The sequence below is a fragment of the Zonotrichia albicollis genome, chromosome 9 (assembly GCF_047830755.1).
Source record: "Zonotrichia albicollis isolate bZonAlb1 chromosome 9, bZonAlb1.hap1, whole genome shotgun sequence".
Classification (NCBI taxonomy): domain Eukaryota; kingdom Metazoa; phylum Chordata; class Aves; order Passeriformes; family Passerellidae; genus Zonotrichia; species Zonotrichia albicollis.
In genome coordinates, this window is record NC_133827.1 from 32,612,310 (window position 1) to 32,629,330 (window position 17,021).

General features: G+C 58.3%; 1 protein-coding gene across 1 annotated transcript; it reads right to left on the reverse strand.

Moving 5' to 3' along the window:
* Positions 1-290: 290 nt before the first annotated feature.
* LOC102066651 (uncharacterized) lies at positions 291-13,143 on the reverse strand. Its single transcript, XM_074547250.1, has 12 exons — positions 12,982-13,143; positions 6,803-11,125; positions 5,369-5,508; positions 4,913-5,077; positions 4,426-4,581; positions 3,806-3,936; positions 2,846-2,934; positions 2,264-2,447; positions 1,698-1,846; positions 1,380-1,499; positions 1,046-1,087; positions 291-922 (listed from the first exon to the last, which is right to left on the reverse strand). The coding sequence occupies exons 1-12, from the start codon at positions 13,040-13,042 to the stop codon at positions 906-908; spliced, it is 5,577 nt and encodes a 1,858-aa protein (XP_074403351.1). The 5' UTR covers positions 13,043-13,143; the 3' UTR covers positions 291-905.
* Between the last annotated feature and the right edge of the window lie 3,878 nt (positions 13,144-17,021).

Consider the following 17,021-nt stretch of genomic DNA (forward strand, 5'->3'; position numbering starts at 1 on the left):
GGAGATGCTGACCCAAGGAGGGAATATCAGACCCCATCAAATCCCCAACTCCCACCCCATTCACTGCCCTAGACCCTGGCTGAGCTGCATCTCCAGTACCAAAGCCAGGAACAGAAATATCCTGTTATCCTGCTGCTCCAAGGCTGCCCCATCACTGCTTCCCACCACAGTGTGGCAGAGGACATGGCTGCTGCAGGATCACTGATGCTCAAACCCTTCCAAGGTCTTATTGAACAAACAAGATTTGACAATGATTTAATTTTTTTTTAAGAAAGGAAGATGCTCTATTACACAGAAAAAATTATTTTTCTGCCAGCATTTCTGATCACAGCATTGCATTTTGCCTTCACACACCCAGCAGATGTATTGATCTGATTCTGGCTTGATCTGGAGGATAGTCCCTTCTCCTGAAGGAGAGACAGGGCCCAGGGACCACTCAGGAAGGGATGGCTGGGAAACAGAAGTGGGGGACAAGACAGGACAGGCTCACAGGACAAGCCTGGTGCACCCTGGCATTTAAGGGCTTGGCCACAGTCAACCCATGTGTGGTGTTTAACCCTTTCCCAGGGGTCCAGCCTCACCCTGCAGCATGGGAGCACAGTGGGATGTGGGAAGGACAAGGGTGGTGTGTGCACTGGGGGGTACCTGCCCACCTCCCCACCAGTTCTGCCCCCCAGCTGCATCTGGGAAAGGACAACTAAAGCATCTGAATCCCTGGGACAAGACTGGGTTAGAAATGTGAACTTGTGCCAGGGCAGGCAACTGCAGGCACTGCCAAGTGAGCTGCCCTGTGTGGTGGGCAGGGGTGATGGGTTCTGTGGGGGGACACGGGGGAAGAGCAGATCAAAGGGCTTGAGGATCAGCCATGGCCCAGAACGTGCTGCAGGTGTGCAAAACCCTCCCAGTTACTTGTCCTCTCCATCTGCAAAGAAGAAATGAGATTTGTTCAGCCACCTTCTGCCTGAGGGGCAAGCTGGGAGCCCCAGGGCATTTTCTTGCAGGGGCACAGGGAGAGAGGGAAAGGAGACCCCACAGTCCTGCTCACCTATCTGCTCATCTGAGTCATTATCTGCCTCCTCAGAGGAATCTGTTGAGGTTTGCAAGAAAGCCCCACGTCAGCTTACGCCATAACCACATTTGCTGTGGCTTCCTCACCTCCCAGTGCCATTACCTCCAGACTGTGCTGGTGGCTCTGTGCCTCCACAACCCCCACAGCCCAGGGCATGGCACAACCTGCACATGAGCACCCCAAAACCCTTCCCCCATCTGCTCAGGGCTCTTGCTGCCTTAACCACAGGGAGGCTGGGACATTCCCGCTCCCCTCCCAGCCCTGGGCACCAAGACAGCACAGCCCCAGTGCACATGAGCTGCAGACCCACCCATGCTGGGGGACTGATATCCATCACAGCCAATCTTCGGCCTCTTCTCGCTGTAGCGGGCACAGAGGTGGGCACTGCCCGCCCGATTACAGCACCAGTCATACAACTTCAGCTCCTGGTCTGGGGGCAAAAAGGACAGTGAGGGGCTGAAGGGAAGGGGAGGGAGATGGGCCAGTTCCAGGCAAGGCTTTTGGCAGCTCCACACTCCCTCCAAGGGAAACAGCATATCAGGAAACAGGTTGGCACAGAGATTAAAATTATTTACAGGCTAAACAATGCCAGCCTCGGGCAGGGGATGCCAAGGCTGGCTGTGCTTACCACGGTAGGGTGACGCCTGCCTGGAGTTCCTCCAGTACCTCTCCTGCCTGCCCTCGATGAGCTGGTCCTGGCTGTCGTACAGGCAGCGCACGCCGGCGCCGTGCTGGTTGGGGGAGGCCGAGTGCAGCATGGAGACACGGGCACCCCACCTGCCTGAAATGGGCACCAGGGAGCCTCAGACAGCTCTGCCCAGCCAGCACACCTGCCTCAGGGCAAGGACTGGGCCAGAGCTGGCTCCTCGTTATCCAGCACTGCCACCACATCACCCACGGTGCTGCAGGGGTTTGGGGGAACTGATGGAGACCATGCAAGTGGTCCCCAGGGAGAGACCCTGGTCCCCAGCATCTCCATGCAGGTCAGACCAATTCTGGCCAGTCTAATAAGACAAGAAGAGGCCAGCTCTCAATCCTCCTCACTTTTCCTGTCTCTGAAGGGTAGGCCAGTCCCCCGCTCCTTTTCCTTAGGGTCACCTGCCCGCCCTGCCAGGTGGGACCCCAGCCACCCCTGCAGGAAAGGTGGGGAAGGACAGCCTGGGGATGGGGAGGGTGAGGTAGCAGTGTGTCCACTTGCCTCCACGGCTGCTCTTGAAGCGTGGGTCCTGCTGCCCTTGCTGCAGGGAGCAGGGGCAGGTGGGCAGGCCCTGGCTCCATGCCCGGGGCTCCTGCTGCTGCCCTGTCCACGCCAGGCACTTCAGCCGGTAGTTGATGCCCACGCGGCTCTCCAGCTTGTAAATCCAGAACCCACGGAGGTCTGAGTAGGGAGAGAAACCATGAACTGTCACCTCTGGCCAAGGGGACCACAGGGGCTGTTCTGTCTCAAGGTGAGAGTCATGCGGTGCTGATGCTGGAAGCTAAACCCACAGTGACCTCCATCCTATGTTGAACAGCCACTCAACAGAAGGGAAACAGGGGGAGAGGCTCTTGTCAAAGAAGAAAGCCTTGGGACAGAGCCATTGGCACAAAAAGTGACCATGGGCACAGCAGAGATGTTTCAGCCTTAGGGCATAGTGGGTACCCAGGGGAAATGTGCTTCAGGGGGAAAGCCTGGCCTTGAGAACTCAGTGAGAGCCTTGCCACAGTGGCAGGCTGGATTTTCTTCCCTGGGAATATTCCCCTCCTTGTGAACCCACCCCAGCTCTGTGGCACTACCTGTGTTGTAGCCCCTGAACTGGTCAGGGCGATATTTGGCAGCTGGAGGTCTCTTAGTCAGGTCATCATTGTGGTAAAAGCCATCCCCACTGAGTGAAGAGAAAAGAGGAAAAATCAGAGGTTGCTCTTCCTGGGTGGGATTATCCCAGCCCCAGCCCCAGCCTGCCCTCCAGCCATCCTGACCCCGTGCCAGTGGAATTGCAGCACCCACATGACAGCTCTTGGGACAGGAGGACAAAGGAATGAGCTGCCCAGCCTGCTTCCTCCTCTCTGTGGGGTACAGTTCTTTTTGGGTGCTGCAAACACTCCTGCTGCACCAGGGGCTGAGCCCACAGGCATCTGGAGACCCCCACGAGCAGCTTCCATGGTTTCCAGCATTTTGCCAGGCGATTTGGAGGAGAAACCCACGAGTGGTCATTCACACACAGGCACACACACAGACACACAGACACACACACACACTCCTGTGCTGCCTGTGCTTCCCATCTGGGCCACCTTTTCCTTACCCAGCTGCAGCAGGCAGCTAATGAGAAAGCCCTGGAGACAGCGTGAACAGGGAGAGACGTAATGCGAGGAGGCAGGAAGCAACTGCTCCGGCCAAGCACGGAAATCCCTTCCCTCGGCTGGTGCAAAGTTCAGCAAACATCCCTTATTTCCCACTCCTTCCACCCAAACCGCCAGGATGCTGGGGGCCCAGCACTCCAGGGGGATTTGTGGCTCTTACAACAAGCATAGCCCAGCAAGACAGCGTGCTGCAGCATGATCCAGTCCCTAATGGGGTGAATGTGTTTGTGAGACCCCTATATGTTAGAATGTATAGGCATGCAGACCACATCTGAGCTGTCCTCATCCTTTAGGGCACTCCCTGGGATATAGGGGATGGATTCAACCAGTGGGAGCTGTGGGTGGGATGCACCCCAGTGCCAGAGGAGGCAGGGATGGGGTGCTGAGCTGCTGTACCTGGTGTAGCCGATGAGCACATTGGTGGAAGGGAGCCTGGTGTAATCCCACTGCATGCCTCCATCCTGGTACAGCATCAGGATGTAGGACCTGAAGCCATCAGTGGTCAGGACAGCCTGGTACGTGATAGTCTGGGGAGAAGGGTTGCAGACAGGTAAGAAAGTAAGTGAAGATGTGGGGTTTAAAATTCAGGGTGTGGGGCAGTGCTTGCTGGGGAATGGCCAGACTGAGGTCTGGAGGGAAACAAGGCAAACACAGCTAGGCCTGGTTCACATTTCATATGGAAAATGTGATGATTTTACTTTGAAACTGTTCCATGACAAGCTTCAAATTCACCCAATTTTATGCCTCTGAAAAACAGCATTTCTGGTGCATAATAAACTCCCACCACCTTAAAGGGAAAGGTTTTATGGAATGGGGGAAGTTCAACTAAAAGTGTCTCTCAAAAACCCTGAAAACCACCAAAAAATGGGCACAGCCCTGTCCTTTTTGGCAAAATTCTTCAAGATTGGCCTTTGTCACAAAACTGGTTCTTATATTCAAGCACAGAGAAGGTCATTGCCTGCGGGTCTTGGTGTTTTTTGACAATTCAACAGCGCCTGTGTTTCATCAGCCCTTACCTTCCGGGTGTCAGTCCGTGCTGCATGGGCAGGTGCCTTCTCCCAGGTGATTTTCAGGGTCCAGGCTGCAGAGTAGGAGGACCTCAGGTAGCGCCGGACCTTCGCTTCCACGTCACGGACAAAGGGCGGCTTGGCTGTGTTGAGGGTGGAGAACTCCTGGGGTTGGGAACACCAACGTCTGTGTCAGCTCCCAGGGGGACAAAAGGCTGGGGTCACAGCTCCCACGGGGACAAAAGGCTGGGGTCACAGCTCCCAGTGGGCCTAGGCTGGGGTCACACTCAGAGCCCTTTAGCCAAAGTGCTGGATGGGATTTGGATAGCTAAAGAGGTGACATAGCACCAACAGCTCTTAGGTTTGGCTCAGAAAAGGGAAAAAACATTAATGGGCTCCATTAATTACACTTCTCAAGAGGCATCCACAAAATAAGTGATGAGCTTATAATCAAAAGGTGTTTTGTGCAATCGCGCTCCCAGGTGGCTTCACTCACCTGGTAAAAGGTGGTGCCAACACCTCTGGAGAAGTCAGCGTTGTCCCAAAACACAGCGATCATGGGGACCTCTTCGTGGCCATTGAAGCCACTGGCAGGAGGGTTGGGGTACGTGAGGATGTTGTTGTCCGAGGCTGGGAAAATGATCTGTCCATTGTCTGTGAACTGAGCAGAGGGATCCCTCCATCAGGTGAGGTCAGGACCAGCAGCACTGCCTGGCATGGGGATGCCAGCCCTCCCATTTCCAAGTCCATTTTGAGCAATGCCCAAGGAAAGCCACCACCTGCCACTGCTGAAATGGCCACAAAGTCACCTTCTGCTGCAAACAGATCCCAGCAGCATCTCAACAGCTTCAGCCCCACAACAGTCCCATGCCAGGCACCTGGTCCCTGGTGCCTCTCTCAGGGGTTTAGGTGATGGCCAATTGCCCAACGAGTCAAGCCCAAGTGGACTCACATAGAGAGAGCTGCGCAGAGTTCTCCCAAATGGGAATCCAGTCTCGGGCTTGAAAAGTGGAGAATTAAAGTCTACTCTTCTTTCCACGTACACCTGATCATTTTCCCTTGCTCCATACCCATAGAGAGGCACAGCTGGAACTGGGAAAGAAAACAAACAAACAAACAAACAGTAAACCCAAAACACATTTACAGCAAAGCTTTTGTTCTGTATCAAAAATTTAAAAGGGCTGAAATTATCTTGCTCCTACTGGGACAGAACCTGGGCACCAGAAGGATGAGGGGACACTGCTTAAAGCCTCCAGGGACACTCTGCATGTCACCTTCCCTTGCAGGAGCTTGTTCCCCCTCCTTTCCCTGCCTTACACAAACACAGCTGCCCTAAACCTCCTGTGATGGCCTTTGTGGTCACTGTCCCCTGCTTCAGCCAGCCCTGTTGGGACACTGCACTGAATGACTGAAATTATGAGGGGAAGAACATTGTACAAGGACTGTGGCAGGGGACAGCACAGAATTAAACACCCACAGCTCTTTCTAGAGACTTCTACAGCCTCCAGCTCCCTATTTATGTCTGTAAAAAAAAAAAAAAATTTGGAGGGGATGAGTTTTCCAGCTGATGGGACTGTATTGAAAGCAGGCTCAGCCTGCCAACATTGTAAGCTCACGTGCAAGGACTCCTCAGGCCGTGTCTCCCCCAGGATCCTGCCTTCAAATAGATCCCCTCTTTTCTGGGCACTGAATGTCCCTGAGGATGGTCCATCAGGAAACTGGATGTGTAAGTCCCACCCAGGCTGCTCTGTGAGCATCACGTACCGCAGGACTGGGCAGCAGGGTTGGGGCAGCTGCTGGCACTCCTGGTGGAGCTGGAACCACGGGGGACAATGCATGGGAGGTGGCAGTGGCTGTTCCTGGCCTGGGAAGCACCTCCCTGCCTCTGGGCAGGGGGGCTGCTGGGGCTGGGGCCAGGCTGCAGGATGTGCCTGGGGACCGAACTGGGATCCCCCCTGGCCTGGGGAGGCTCCAGCAAAGCTTGACCCAGGGGTGACAGCAGGGGCTCTGTTTGCCAGGCTGGTGGTCAGCTCCCTGACCAGGGGTGGCTGCAGGGCAGGGGGTGATGAGCCACCAGCAGGTCCTGGCCCCAGGGTTTGTGCTTCAGGACTGCCAGCAGTGATCCCAGAGGGAGGAAGGCCAGGGAGCCCAGGTGGGGAGTGAGCCTCAATCTGTGCCCCGGGAAGGAGATGGGTTACATCCCCCTCCCCTGTCCTGGTTCCCTGGAGCACAGCACTCCCTTCTCCGGGAGCAGGGCTGTCAGCATCCCCAGAGGGGGCTCCAGGGCTTCCCGGCTCCTGGGGAGGCAGGAGCAGGGCAGCTCCCCCTGGCACAGCAGCCCCCAGCTCGCCCTCTCCCCCTGTAGAGGACCCCACTACGGACTCACGTGCCAGAGGCCCAGGGCTGGCAGACACCTCCTCTGCAGAATTCCCTCTCTGTGGAGCAGAAGGCCGCGCTGGGGCAGCGTTGGGGGATGTGGGAGCACGAGGGGATGCTTCTCCCAAAGGTGCTGGCATGCCTGAGGCCACCTCATCTTCAAGAGACCATGACTGAGCTCCTCCAGCTGCTTCTGGCAGCCCCCCTGGTGACCCTGGCAGCAAGGGGCTGCTCCCACTCTGGGTGCTTGGGGCAGAGTTGGGTGCCAGCCCCGAGCTCAGCCCCTGTCCAGGGAGAGGCACGGAGCCAGGCACTGAGGGGGTCATGCCACTGGAAACACCGCTGTCGTCTGGAGCCACTGGGATCAGGCTGGCACCAGGGACAGGTCCCCCATTCACTGAGGCTCCTCCAGGCACCTCCACCACATCGACCTCGCTCAGTTTTCCATTGGAAAGTTCAGTATTGGCACCACTTTGGGATCCAGGGGCAGACACAGAGGCTTCCTGAGGGCCAGCAGCCCCCAAACCTGTGTTCAAGCCAGCACCAGCTGCAGTAGCTCCAGGAAGGCCTTTTTCATCAGCAGCCTCACCTGTCCTCCCTGGTGATGAAGACTCCTCTGTAGATGAGGAAGAAGATGCAGACTGCAACACACCTCCCGTTTCTCCATCAAGGCTTTCTGAACCAGCTGCTCCCATTCCAGGAGGAGCCTGGGACTGCCCTGTGGACCCTACATAACCAGCCCCTTCACTTGCCCCTTCTCCTGCAGCAGGAAGGATCCCAGTGCCAGCACCCAGGGCAGGCTGAACACCTCCAGCAGCACTGCCTGTGTCTCCCAGGGCACCCAGGCTGGATGGATCTGAAACAGAGGATGCTGCGACATCACCACTGGGAGAGGCTGAACCAGATGAGGAACCTGCACCAGGCAGTTCACCCTGCTGAGGGCTGACACCTGAAGGATTTGTCTCTATGTTGGGATTTCCAATCTCTGGGTTTTCTGCCTGTGCCACATCCCCTGCACTCTCAGCCCCCTGCACCAGACCAAGCCCTGGACCAGTTTCACCTTCTGGAGAGGCTGGGGACAGACTGTCAGGGCCAGGGGCTGCAGATGAGATGGGTCCTGCTTCATCACCCCCTGACACAGAAGGTCCTGTTGCCACATCGCTGGGAGAGGCAATACCAGATGGGGAACCAGCACTGGGCACTTGATCCATCCCAGCTGCTGCTGCTCCACTCCCTGCAGTGGAGCTCAGGGATGGCTCAGACTCAACCCCGCTGCCTACTCCTTCCAGTGCTGGCTCTGCCACGCTGGCCCCTTGCTGTTCTGCTGCTGGCAGCCCCACATCTGTGCCAGGCTGGTCCCCAAGGCCAGGTGAGGGGGGTCCCACTGGTTCATGAGCTGCTGAGCTGGGGGTACCCCACGCTGAAGTCGAGTCCGTGTCTGGCCCTTGGGCCCCAGGGAGTCCTGCTGCCCCAGGAGCACCAGCTGCTGCTCCCCATGGCTCTGACCCTCCAAAGGATGGAGACCCAGGCGCTCCCTGGGCAGCAGTGAGGTCAGGGCTCACAGGTGTCTCTGCCTCAGACACGGGGCCAGGGACAGACCCCAGGGCTGGGGACACAGCCCCAGGAGCACTGGCAGATTCACTGGGCAGGTCCCCTGGTCCTTCAGGCCCTGAGAGATCAGACTCCATTCCAGCATTGCTGGGAGGTGCAGAACTAGGTGAGGACACTTGTCCCAGTGCTGGGGCTCCTCCTGTTCCTGTTTCTGTTCCATCCCCAAGTGCTGATGGAGGCAAAAGTTCAGCAGGCACGACATCCCCGGTTTCTTCTGCTGGCAGCTCTCCAGTGTTAGTGAGGTCCTGCTGAGGGCTGACACCTGAAGAACTTGTCTCCATGTTGGGATTTTCACTCTCTGGGTTTCCTGCCTGTGCTACATCCCCTACACTCTCAGCCCCCTGCACCAGACCAAGACCTGGGCCAGTTTCACCTTCTGGAGAGGCTGGGGACAGACTGTCAGGGCCAGGGGCTGCAGATGAGATGGGTCCTGCTTCATCACCCCTCGACACAGAAGGTCCTGTTGCCACATCACTGGGAGAGGCAATGCCAGATGGGGAACCAGCACTGGGCACTTGATCCATCCCAGCTGCTGCTGCTCCACTCCCTGCAGTGGAGCTCAGGGATGGCTCAGACTCAACCCCGCTGCCTACTCCTTCCAGTGCTGGCTCTGCCACGCTGGCCCCTTGCTGTTCTGCTGCTGGCAGCCCCACATCTGTGCCAGGCTGGTCCCCAAGGCCAGGTGAGGGGGGTCCCACTGGTTCATGAGCTGCTGAGCTGGGGGTACCCCACGCTGAAGTCGAGTCCGTGTCTGGCCCTTGGGCCCCAGGGAGTCCTGCTGCCCCAGGAGCACCAGCTGCTGCTCCCCATGGCTCTGACCCTCCAAAGGATGGAGACCCAGGCGCTCCCTGGGCAGCAGTGAGGTCAGGGCTCACAGGTGTCTCTGCCTCAGACACGGTGCCAGGGACAGACCCCAGGGCTGGGGACACAGCCCCAGGAGCACTGGCAGATTCACTGGGCAGGTCCCCTGGTCCTTCAGGCCCTGAGAGATCAGACTCCATTCCAGCATTGCTGGGAGGTGCAGAACTAGGTAAGGACACTTGTCCCAGTGCTGGGGCTCCTCCTGTTTCTGTTCCATCCCCAAGTGCTGATGGAGGCAAAAGTTCAGCATTTGCCAAGTCTTCTGTTCCTCCGGTCAGCAGCTCTCCATTATCAGCAGGAGATCCTGAGGGCTGAAGGGTTGGAGGACTCATGTCACTCTGGGTATCTTCATAGGGACTGGCATCCCCTGACCCTTCTGCCAGTGGCATGTCCCCTGTCCCCTCAGCTCCCTGGCCCTGGATCCCAGCAGTGGGCCGGGCCAGTCCATCAGGTACAAAAGGTGCTGAGCTGGGGGCACCTGAATCTGAACTCAAGCCAGTGCCAAGTCCATCAGCATCCTGGGGGGCTCCAGCTGGCTGTGACTCCCCAGGAGATGGAGACACGGCTGCTTCTGGGCCACCAGCGAGGTCAGGACTTGCTGGTGTCTGTGCTGCAGCATCAGAGTCAGGCAGGGCGCTGGCTCCAGCCTCTGGGGCTGGGTGAGCATCCCCAGGAGCACTGGGGGTGTCTGTGGGGGATGTCAGAGCATCAGGAAGCAGCAGTGGCTGCTCTCCAGCGGGGGTCTGCCATGGGGCAGGCTGGAGGGATGGACTGGCCAGATCCACAGCTCCCACATCCCCTGCGGGCAGGGCAGCGGCCGAGACGGGGAGATTGGTGTCGCTCTGTGCCGCAGTGGGAGCCCCTGGTGCCGGCACGGAGGTGGCAGCGTCCTCTGTTTCCTCGGGCGCCGCTGGTGCAGGCGGTAAGGCTGAACCAGGAGCGTCTGTTGGCATCCCGGGAGCTCCCTGCCCATCCCCATCCCCACCATCGGATGGTGCCAGCGAAGTGACCGGGCTGGGGAGGAGGGAGGACTTCCCGGGGCTTTCCACTATTCCTGACAGCACTGGGCTCTCTGCAGGTAGGTGGGATGAGCTGGCTGTGCTGAGTTCATCATTTATTGCGTCTCCTGGATCTCCAGATTCTGAAGCCAAGGGACTTTCCTCACCAGCTGGGGCCGTTTCTCCTGCTGCCCCTGGGTTGATGCCCTCAGCCCCACCCACTGCTCCATCCTGCTGGGCTGGAATCAGCTCCCCAGCGCCAGGACTGGAGCCCGAGGAGCTGGCACTGGCTTCACTTTGGATATCTTCGGGCAGGATCTCACCTTCCTGCACTACTCCCTGGGCAGTGTTCAGCCCTTGGCCGGGCAGCACAGTGACACCAGCAGTTGGCTGTGGCACCCAGGTGACTGCCAGGGGAGGGGTGCTGTGCAGGGATGCAGCGCCAGGACTGGGGTCTGTAGTGATGTCCTCCTTCACATCCTCAAGGACAGAGGTGGTCCCGTGAGGGACATCAGGAGGGACCTCTGGTTCATCCTGTGCTGCTTCTGGGGTGACAGCGGGGTGCTGTGCAGTGATGGCAGCAGCAGTCGTGGCCATATTGGGAGCAGCAGATCTTCCCTCATTACTCTGAGTCGTGTTCAGAGCCTTGGTCTCGTTCCCCAGAGCTGCCACTGAAGGGCTGTACTCGCTCGTAGCCATCACTGGGTCCATCTCAGTCCAGGGAGGGAAGGTCTCAGCATCAGCTGCTGTGGCACTCCTCTCTGTGGTTTGGGGCCACTCGTCCTCTGTTGTCATGGGGAAGGCTGTCCCCACAGTGAAGGACCCGTCGGTGGTGACGGGGACAGCAGTAACAGCCCCAAGCCCTGCAGAGAAGCACAAAGGGGAGTGTTACAGTGGGAGCTGGAGCTGGCAGCCTGCCAGCTCAGACACCTCTCTGTGAGAATCTCGAAGCTTCCACCATTTCTTAAACCTCTTCTGTCTCATCCCACAGCCCTACAAGGCCCCGATTTCAAAGCCAAGGAGTGCAGTCTGGGCTGCCTTGGGTACAGCCCTGCACATTGCATCCTCAGCATCAGGAGCTGGCAGCTGAGGCCAGACACAACTCATGGCAGCTCAGAGGGAGACACTGGTGCAAGCAGGGAGGAAAAGCACCTGCTGAAACCCAGTCCACTCATGCTGGGGATGGTGCTGGGGTGCCTGGCCACTGGCTAGGGCTGGAGCTAAGTCTGGTTGGTAGCCCTGGGGGTGTCTGTGGAGCTCTGCCACCCCAGGGCAGCCCTCAGCCCTCTTTCCATCACTGCAAGGACAGCTCTGAGCACAGTGGCTTCTGCAGAGCCTGGGGGGTTCTGTGTTTTTTCACCTTTTGAGTGTCTGAGGGACATTTAAATGACTTTACACAAAGCTCTTTGTCAGACAGGAAAGCCAAGGCTTAGGGACGCCTTCCCTGACTGCATGCAGATGGATTCTGATCTGCTGCACTTCAAGCAGGTTCGATAAAACTCTCCTGGGCTGGGTGCCTGCCTGCTCCTGCCCCCATCCCTCTTGCCTCCAGCTGAGTGAAGGCACCAGGGGTTCCCCACCCATGTAGGAATATTTGCAAGCTCCCAGGACCAAGCCCTTCTTACAGTTCTCTCCTCCTGCTGCCAAAATCCTTGCCCACATCCAGGAGCTCTAGAGAAAGGAGGAGACACTTGCCCACATCGCAGACGTGTCTCCCAGAACCTGCGGGCACCCATGGGTGATGTTTCACACGGTCTCATTTTCAGGACAGGGACACAGGCTCTGGGGCCACCAAGGTGCTGCTGCTGGCTCCGTGAGGAGCCGGCTGGATCTGCTGACGCTTGGCTTTAGGGAGCTCCAATTAGGGGAGACCAAGGGCACCCCGATGGCAAGATCCAGCAGGGCTCTGCCACAGCCTGACAGCCCCAGCCTGTTCCCAATCCCGGTGCTCCAGTTCATCAGGTTCCCCCTGACAGATCTCCCTGCAGCAGAGGTGCCTCCAGCCTCACCGCAGGCTCAGCTCATCAGCTCTCAGATAGCTTGTGCAGGGTCATTAATGAACATCAGCCCCTGTGCCAGAGCAGTCCTCCAGGGGTCCGTCCTCTGCTAGACCCACATTCCCTTTCCTGGCAGGCTGTTTCAGTGTCATCTTCCCTGGCTGGAAAAGGCTCTTTGTAGCAGCCCCCTCAGCCAAAGGAGCTCAGCAACTTCCCTCCCCATCTCAGGGAAAACAAAGTACATCAAAGTCACCCCAGTTTAGTTCGGCCCTCTCACCCTGGTAAATCATTGTTTTTTCTTGATTCTTCAATGTGGAGCAGGAAACGCCATCGACCCCACGCACCCATTCATGGGAAGTTTGTGCAAGAGGAGCCCCAGCATGGAGCACCAGCATTTGCTCTTCCCTGGGACGTGGGAGGGATGGGAGCATCCCTGGGTCCTGCTCTGCCAGCTGCCTTCCCTTGGCTCCTTTGCTGGAGGGGCACAGATCTGCCTGCAGGCTTTGGGGCTGGGCTCTCCTCTCTCCCACGGCCCCACACCTGCAGGCAGCCCCTCGGGGTGATGCCTGCCTTGTAAAATGCTTTTGCAGCTCTTTGGCTGCAATGCCTTGCAAGGACTGGTCCTAAGAGGTGTTTCCAGTACAGCCAGGAGAGAAAAGCATCTCACAGAGTACGTGCTGCACCCTGGAGCACATGGGCTAGCAGAAGAATACAGGACATACCGTGCAGAATCCAGGCGCAGCATCCCATCAGCGTGGAGAGCGTCCATGCCCTGGTCCCCATGCCTCAGGCCTCCACACGGGCAGAGCAGCAGGAAACTCAAAGGGAGGAGAGAGCAGCAGGGAGCAGCTCCCTCCGTCCCTCCCTGCCTGCCTCTCCTGCAGAGCTGGAGTCCCACAGGTGCTCCTGCTCCTGCTCCCTCCCATTTATAGGGATGGCAGGAGGAGGCAGGTTGGGGACGTCCTCTCCCGCCCCCGGTCCCTTCCCTCCAATGTCCCTGTCACCCTTCCCTTCCGGTGGAGCCCTCCCCTGCCCAGGGGCTGGATGCCCTGCTCAGCTGGGCATGGGCTGGGAGTACCCAAAGCCCACCTTGCAGGGACCCACCTTCCCCAGGCTCAGCCTGGTGCAGCTCCCTGGGCTACCAGCACCTGAAGGTGAAGGTGAGCCCAGAGCCGTGTGTGGCACTGCCAACAGGGGCATGGCAGTCACCCCATTGATCCCACACAGCCTGTTCCCCATGGCAGTCACCCCAGTGATCCCACACAGCCTGTTCCCCACGGCAGTCACCCCACAGATTCTGCTCCACATGCAGGGTATGGTGCCACAGAGCAGTGTGTGGTGGTGACAGGGCAGTGCCAGCTGGTGTCACCATGCCTGTGAGGACACCATGGACACTAAAATCACCAGCTGAGCCACGTCTCAGCCCAGAGCAAGGCAGGACACAGGTCTCCACCTGGCTCCCCCAGGGCAGTGGCAGGTTATAAAGCAGGGAGAAGCATGGCTGGGGCGAGGCCCTGGGGTGTCAGTTGAACTCCACAGTGCTCAGCTGCAACTGGGAGCCCTGGGGATCCCTCTTCAGAGCCCCAGCACACCCCAGTGGGGTTTGAAACCTGCACCTCAGGCTGGGCACAGCAGTGGTGGGGTGCTGGGAGGGGGTAAATGGTCCATGGAAGCTTCTCTGCAAGGTTGGACCAGCATCCTCAGGGGATGGAGCAGAAAAGGAGCAGACCCAGATCCCCTTCCCTGCTGTGGGGATCCTCTGAGTCATTCACCCCTCTGTCTCACCCCCCTCCTCCTCCTGGAGCAGCAATTCCTGCACGCCCCCTTGAACACTGCTGCCAGCTCCCCTGTGAACAGCATTATGCAAACTCCCACCACTACATGGTTTTGTAGTCAATTAAACACTTCTTAACCAGAAATGCCCCCGGGCAGCTCCTGCAAAGTGTTATGAGGGGTGTTAGGCGGTACACGGTGTCCCGCTGGAGCCGGGCAGGCAGCACTCAAGTGACACCCGGAGCCAGCAGCGGGCACTGCGGATGGGGAAACGCCGGGGGAGGCCGGGTCACGGCTCAGCAAACCCGTCCTGTGAAACCCCCGCAGCACCCCCGGCAGGGGAACCGCGCACAGACCATAAACCGGGAACTCGCTCACCTGGAACTGAACACCCGCCCACCCAAATGCCACCGCGGGTGTGCACCGGGGAGAACACTGCACTGGGGGTCTGACAACCAGCCCTGCAGGTCTGGGGGTGACTGACCCATCCGGGACCACCTGAGCAATGAGCACACCAGGGCTGATGGAGGCTTGGAGATGTAAAGCTGCCGTGGGAGAGTGGCTCCTGCCCGTGCTGACGATGCTGGATCACTTAGGGGAGCAACCCCAACGGGGAATACATGCTGACGCTGGGGATGCTCCAGATGGTGTTTGAGGTGCAAAATGTGGTGGGAACCACAGGGATTGTTGCAAACATGCTACTCAGTATAGAGGAAAACAACTCAGCTGAAGCAAGGGCTGGCCCCAGCCTGCCTGCAAGCTCCTGTCTGTGCTCCACAGAGGCCAGCACTGCCTGGAGACCCTTGTGCCTGCCACTGCTGCCCAAGCTGTGCCCCAGAAATGCCCATCTCCCAGCAGAGTGACAGGGCTGACAAACAAAACACCCCTCTGCTCAGGCATTGGCACACCCTCCCAAGAAAGCCCAGAGCCATCAGGGGATGCCTGATCTTGAGGACAGTGCCCTGTTACCACTCTGGGAAGGGGCTTCTTATTGATCCTTTTGCTGTGTCTGAAACCAAGGTCCTGGAAAAGCACTGGTTCCTGTAAAAGTCATTAATCCCCTATTACCTAAGACTAAAGCATCATGTGGGCACTGGAGCCATTCAGGAGCCTGTGGCCAGGGGCAATTCCATGAATCCCAGCAGCCAGGGGCTCTGCCCCATCCAGCATGGCAGAGCATGGCCCAGCACAGTGCCTTATCAGCTTTCCTGGAATTAATGGGCTGGTTGTTCCAGTCCTGTGGAGAACACAGCATCTCCCGCTGGCTCCCCTCCAGCCTCCTGGCAAGGGCACTGAGAGAGGGCTCAGGGGTGGCAGTGGGGGAAACCAGGTTATCCATCAACCCCACAGGTTCTGGATGACTTGGCATGCTGGGTGTGTTGCAACACCCTCCTGCCAAAGAGTGGGAGCTGGGCTATAGCCATCAGCAGGGGTGAAGGGAAGGGGGACACTGGAAGGGACACCTGAGTCACAGGGTGTCTCGAGACATGCCCCATGATGCCGCCAGGTCCTCTGAAGGTGACATCATGTTGGGCACGAGATTTGTTCCTTTGGACAGTGCTGAGAGATTGCAGTGTAAAGAGGCTGAGAACTCTCTTGTGGACGTGGAAAGCAGCAGGACTTGGATCCAGCCTCCCAAGCCTCTCTGGTCAGCAGTCTGTGCCAGGCCAGCAGCCATGGGGTGAGGGTGGCACCTCAAGGACAGCAGGCACAGAGAGTAGGGCAGTGTCAGGGGCCTGTCAGAGCTCTGTGCCACCACTGCTGGGCAGGGACACCACTCCAAGGGAGCCACATCCTCCCTCTGTGCCCCTCTCCTCCCTCCCAGGCTGGTGACAGGGGGTCCAGAGCATCTCCTCCCCCCACAGCCCCCAGCCACGACCGCAGTGGAAGGCGGCTGTGCCAGCAGGGAACAGTGAGTACCCTGGTCACCTTTTCATCCCAGCACTTCAGGACCTTTTCCTCCCTTTGTGACGCAGTTTGGCTCCATTACCCTGGCCCTGGCACCCGGCCATGTCCTGGGGTCTGAAGTTATGGATTCAGCAGCCGGAGCAAACAGCCCAGTGGGACGCGCCGTGGGAGGACTCCTGGCCCGGCTCCAAGGCGTAGGCAGACCACAAGGATTTCTTTCCCAGCACCCCACCAGGCAGCCAGCACGGGGACTCCTTCCAGCAGGCTTTGCCCTGCTCCCCAGCTCCTTGCCCAGCTGCCAAGGGACCTCTCTCAGCCTCAAAAGGTCCAACGAGCCCACAAAAACCAGGCAGCATCCTAAAGAGCAAAGGGACCACCCTGGGATGCAAGGGGCACCCCAAATGGGAGCATCCTGACAAGCTGCCTGGGCACAGCCTCTCCCAGGCCTTGTGAACTGGCAGGCAGCTGGGTGACCCCACGGTGTCTCTCCCCATCCTGTCCAGCTGCTGGCTCCTTCCCAGCCAGCTGACAATCCAGGCAGCCTGAGAGAAGTCCCCAGGTTAGGAATCCCACAGCCCCACACGCCCCCTCCCAGCCCTCCCTGTGCAGTGAGGGCTGCCAGGGAGGAGCAGGGATCAGCCAAAAACAACCCCTGACACGCAATGAGGCTATTTTGCTAATTATTTCAGTTTTCAATCTCCAGGAGAGGTGGCTTGCTAAGGCTAATAATTGCTTCAGTTGGATTTTATCTGGCTAATTAATCAGTTAATAAATGACTTTGCTGCAGGGGGTCAGATGTTACAGCGTCTCCTTAGTTGGGGACTGGAAAAAACAGGGAAGGAGCACAGCCCACAGGATTTCCACAGCCCCACAGTGCTGCCCCTGCAGCTGTGGGGTGTTTTGGGGCAGAGAGCTCCAGAGCAGAGACCACCGGGGTGCCGAGCCATCCTTGGGAATGTCTGCAGCAGCCCCTGGTGGGAGGGGACAGCACTGAGCCCGTCTCTCCACACAAAGCTCTGGGGACTCACTTCTCCTCATCGGTACCTCCAATAGATGGCAAAGCTGAAAATTGGGAGAGACA

What these genes read in the sequence shown, in the direction of transcription:
- LOC102066651 (XM_074547250.1), bottom strand. Translation starts at nt 13,042, where the DNA reads ATGGGGACCAGGGCATGGACGCTCTCCACGCTGATGGGATGCTGCGCC. An exon ending in GTGCTCATCGGCTACACCAG is followed by an intron (nt 2,935 to 3,805) that starts GTACAGCAGCTC and finishes CTCTTCACTCAG; the next exon opens with TGGGGATGGCTTTTACCACA. An exon ending in GTTCAGGGGCTACAACACAG is followed by an intron (nt 2,448 to 2,845) that starts GTAGTGCCACAG and finishes CTCCCTACTCAG; the next exon opens with ACCTCCGTGGGTTCTGGATT.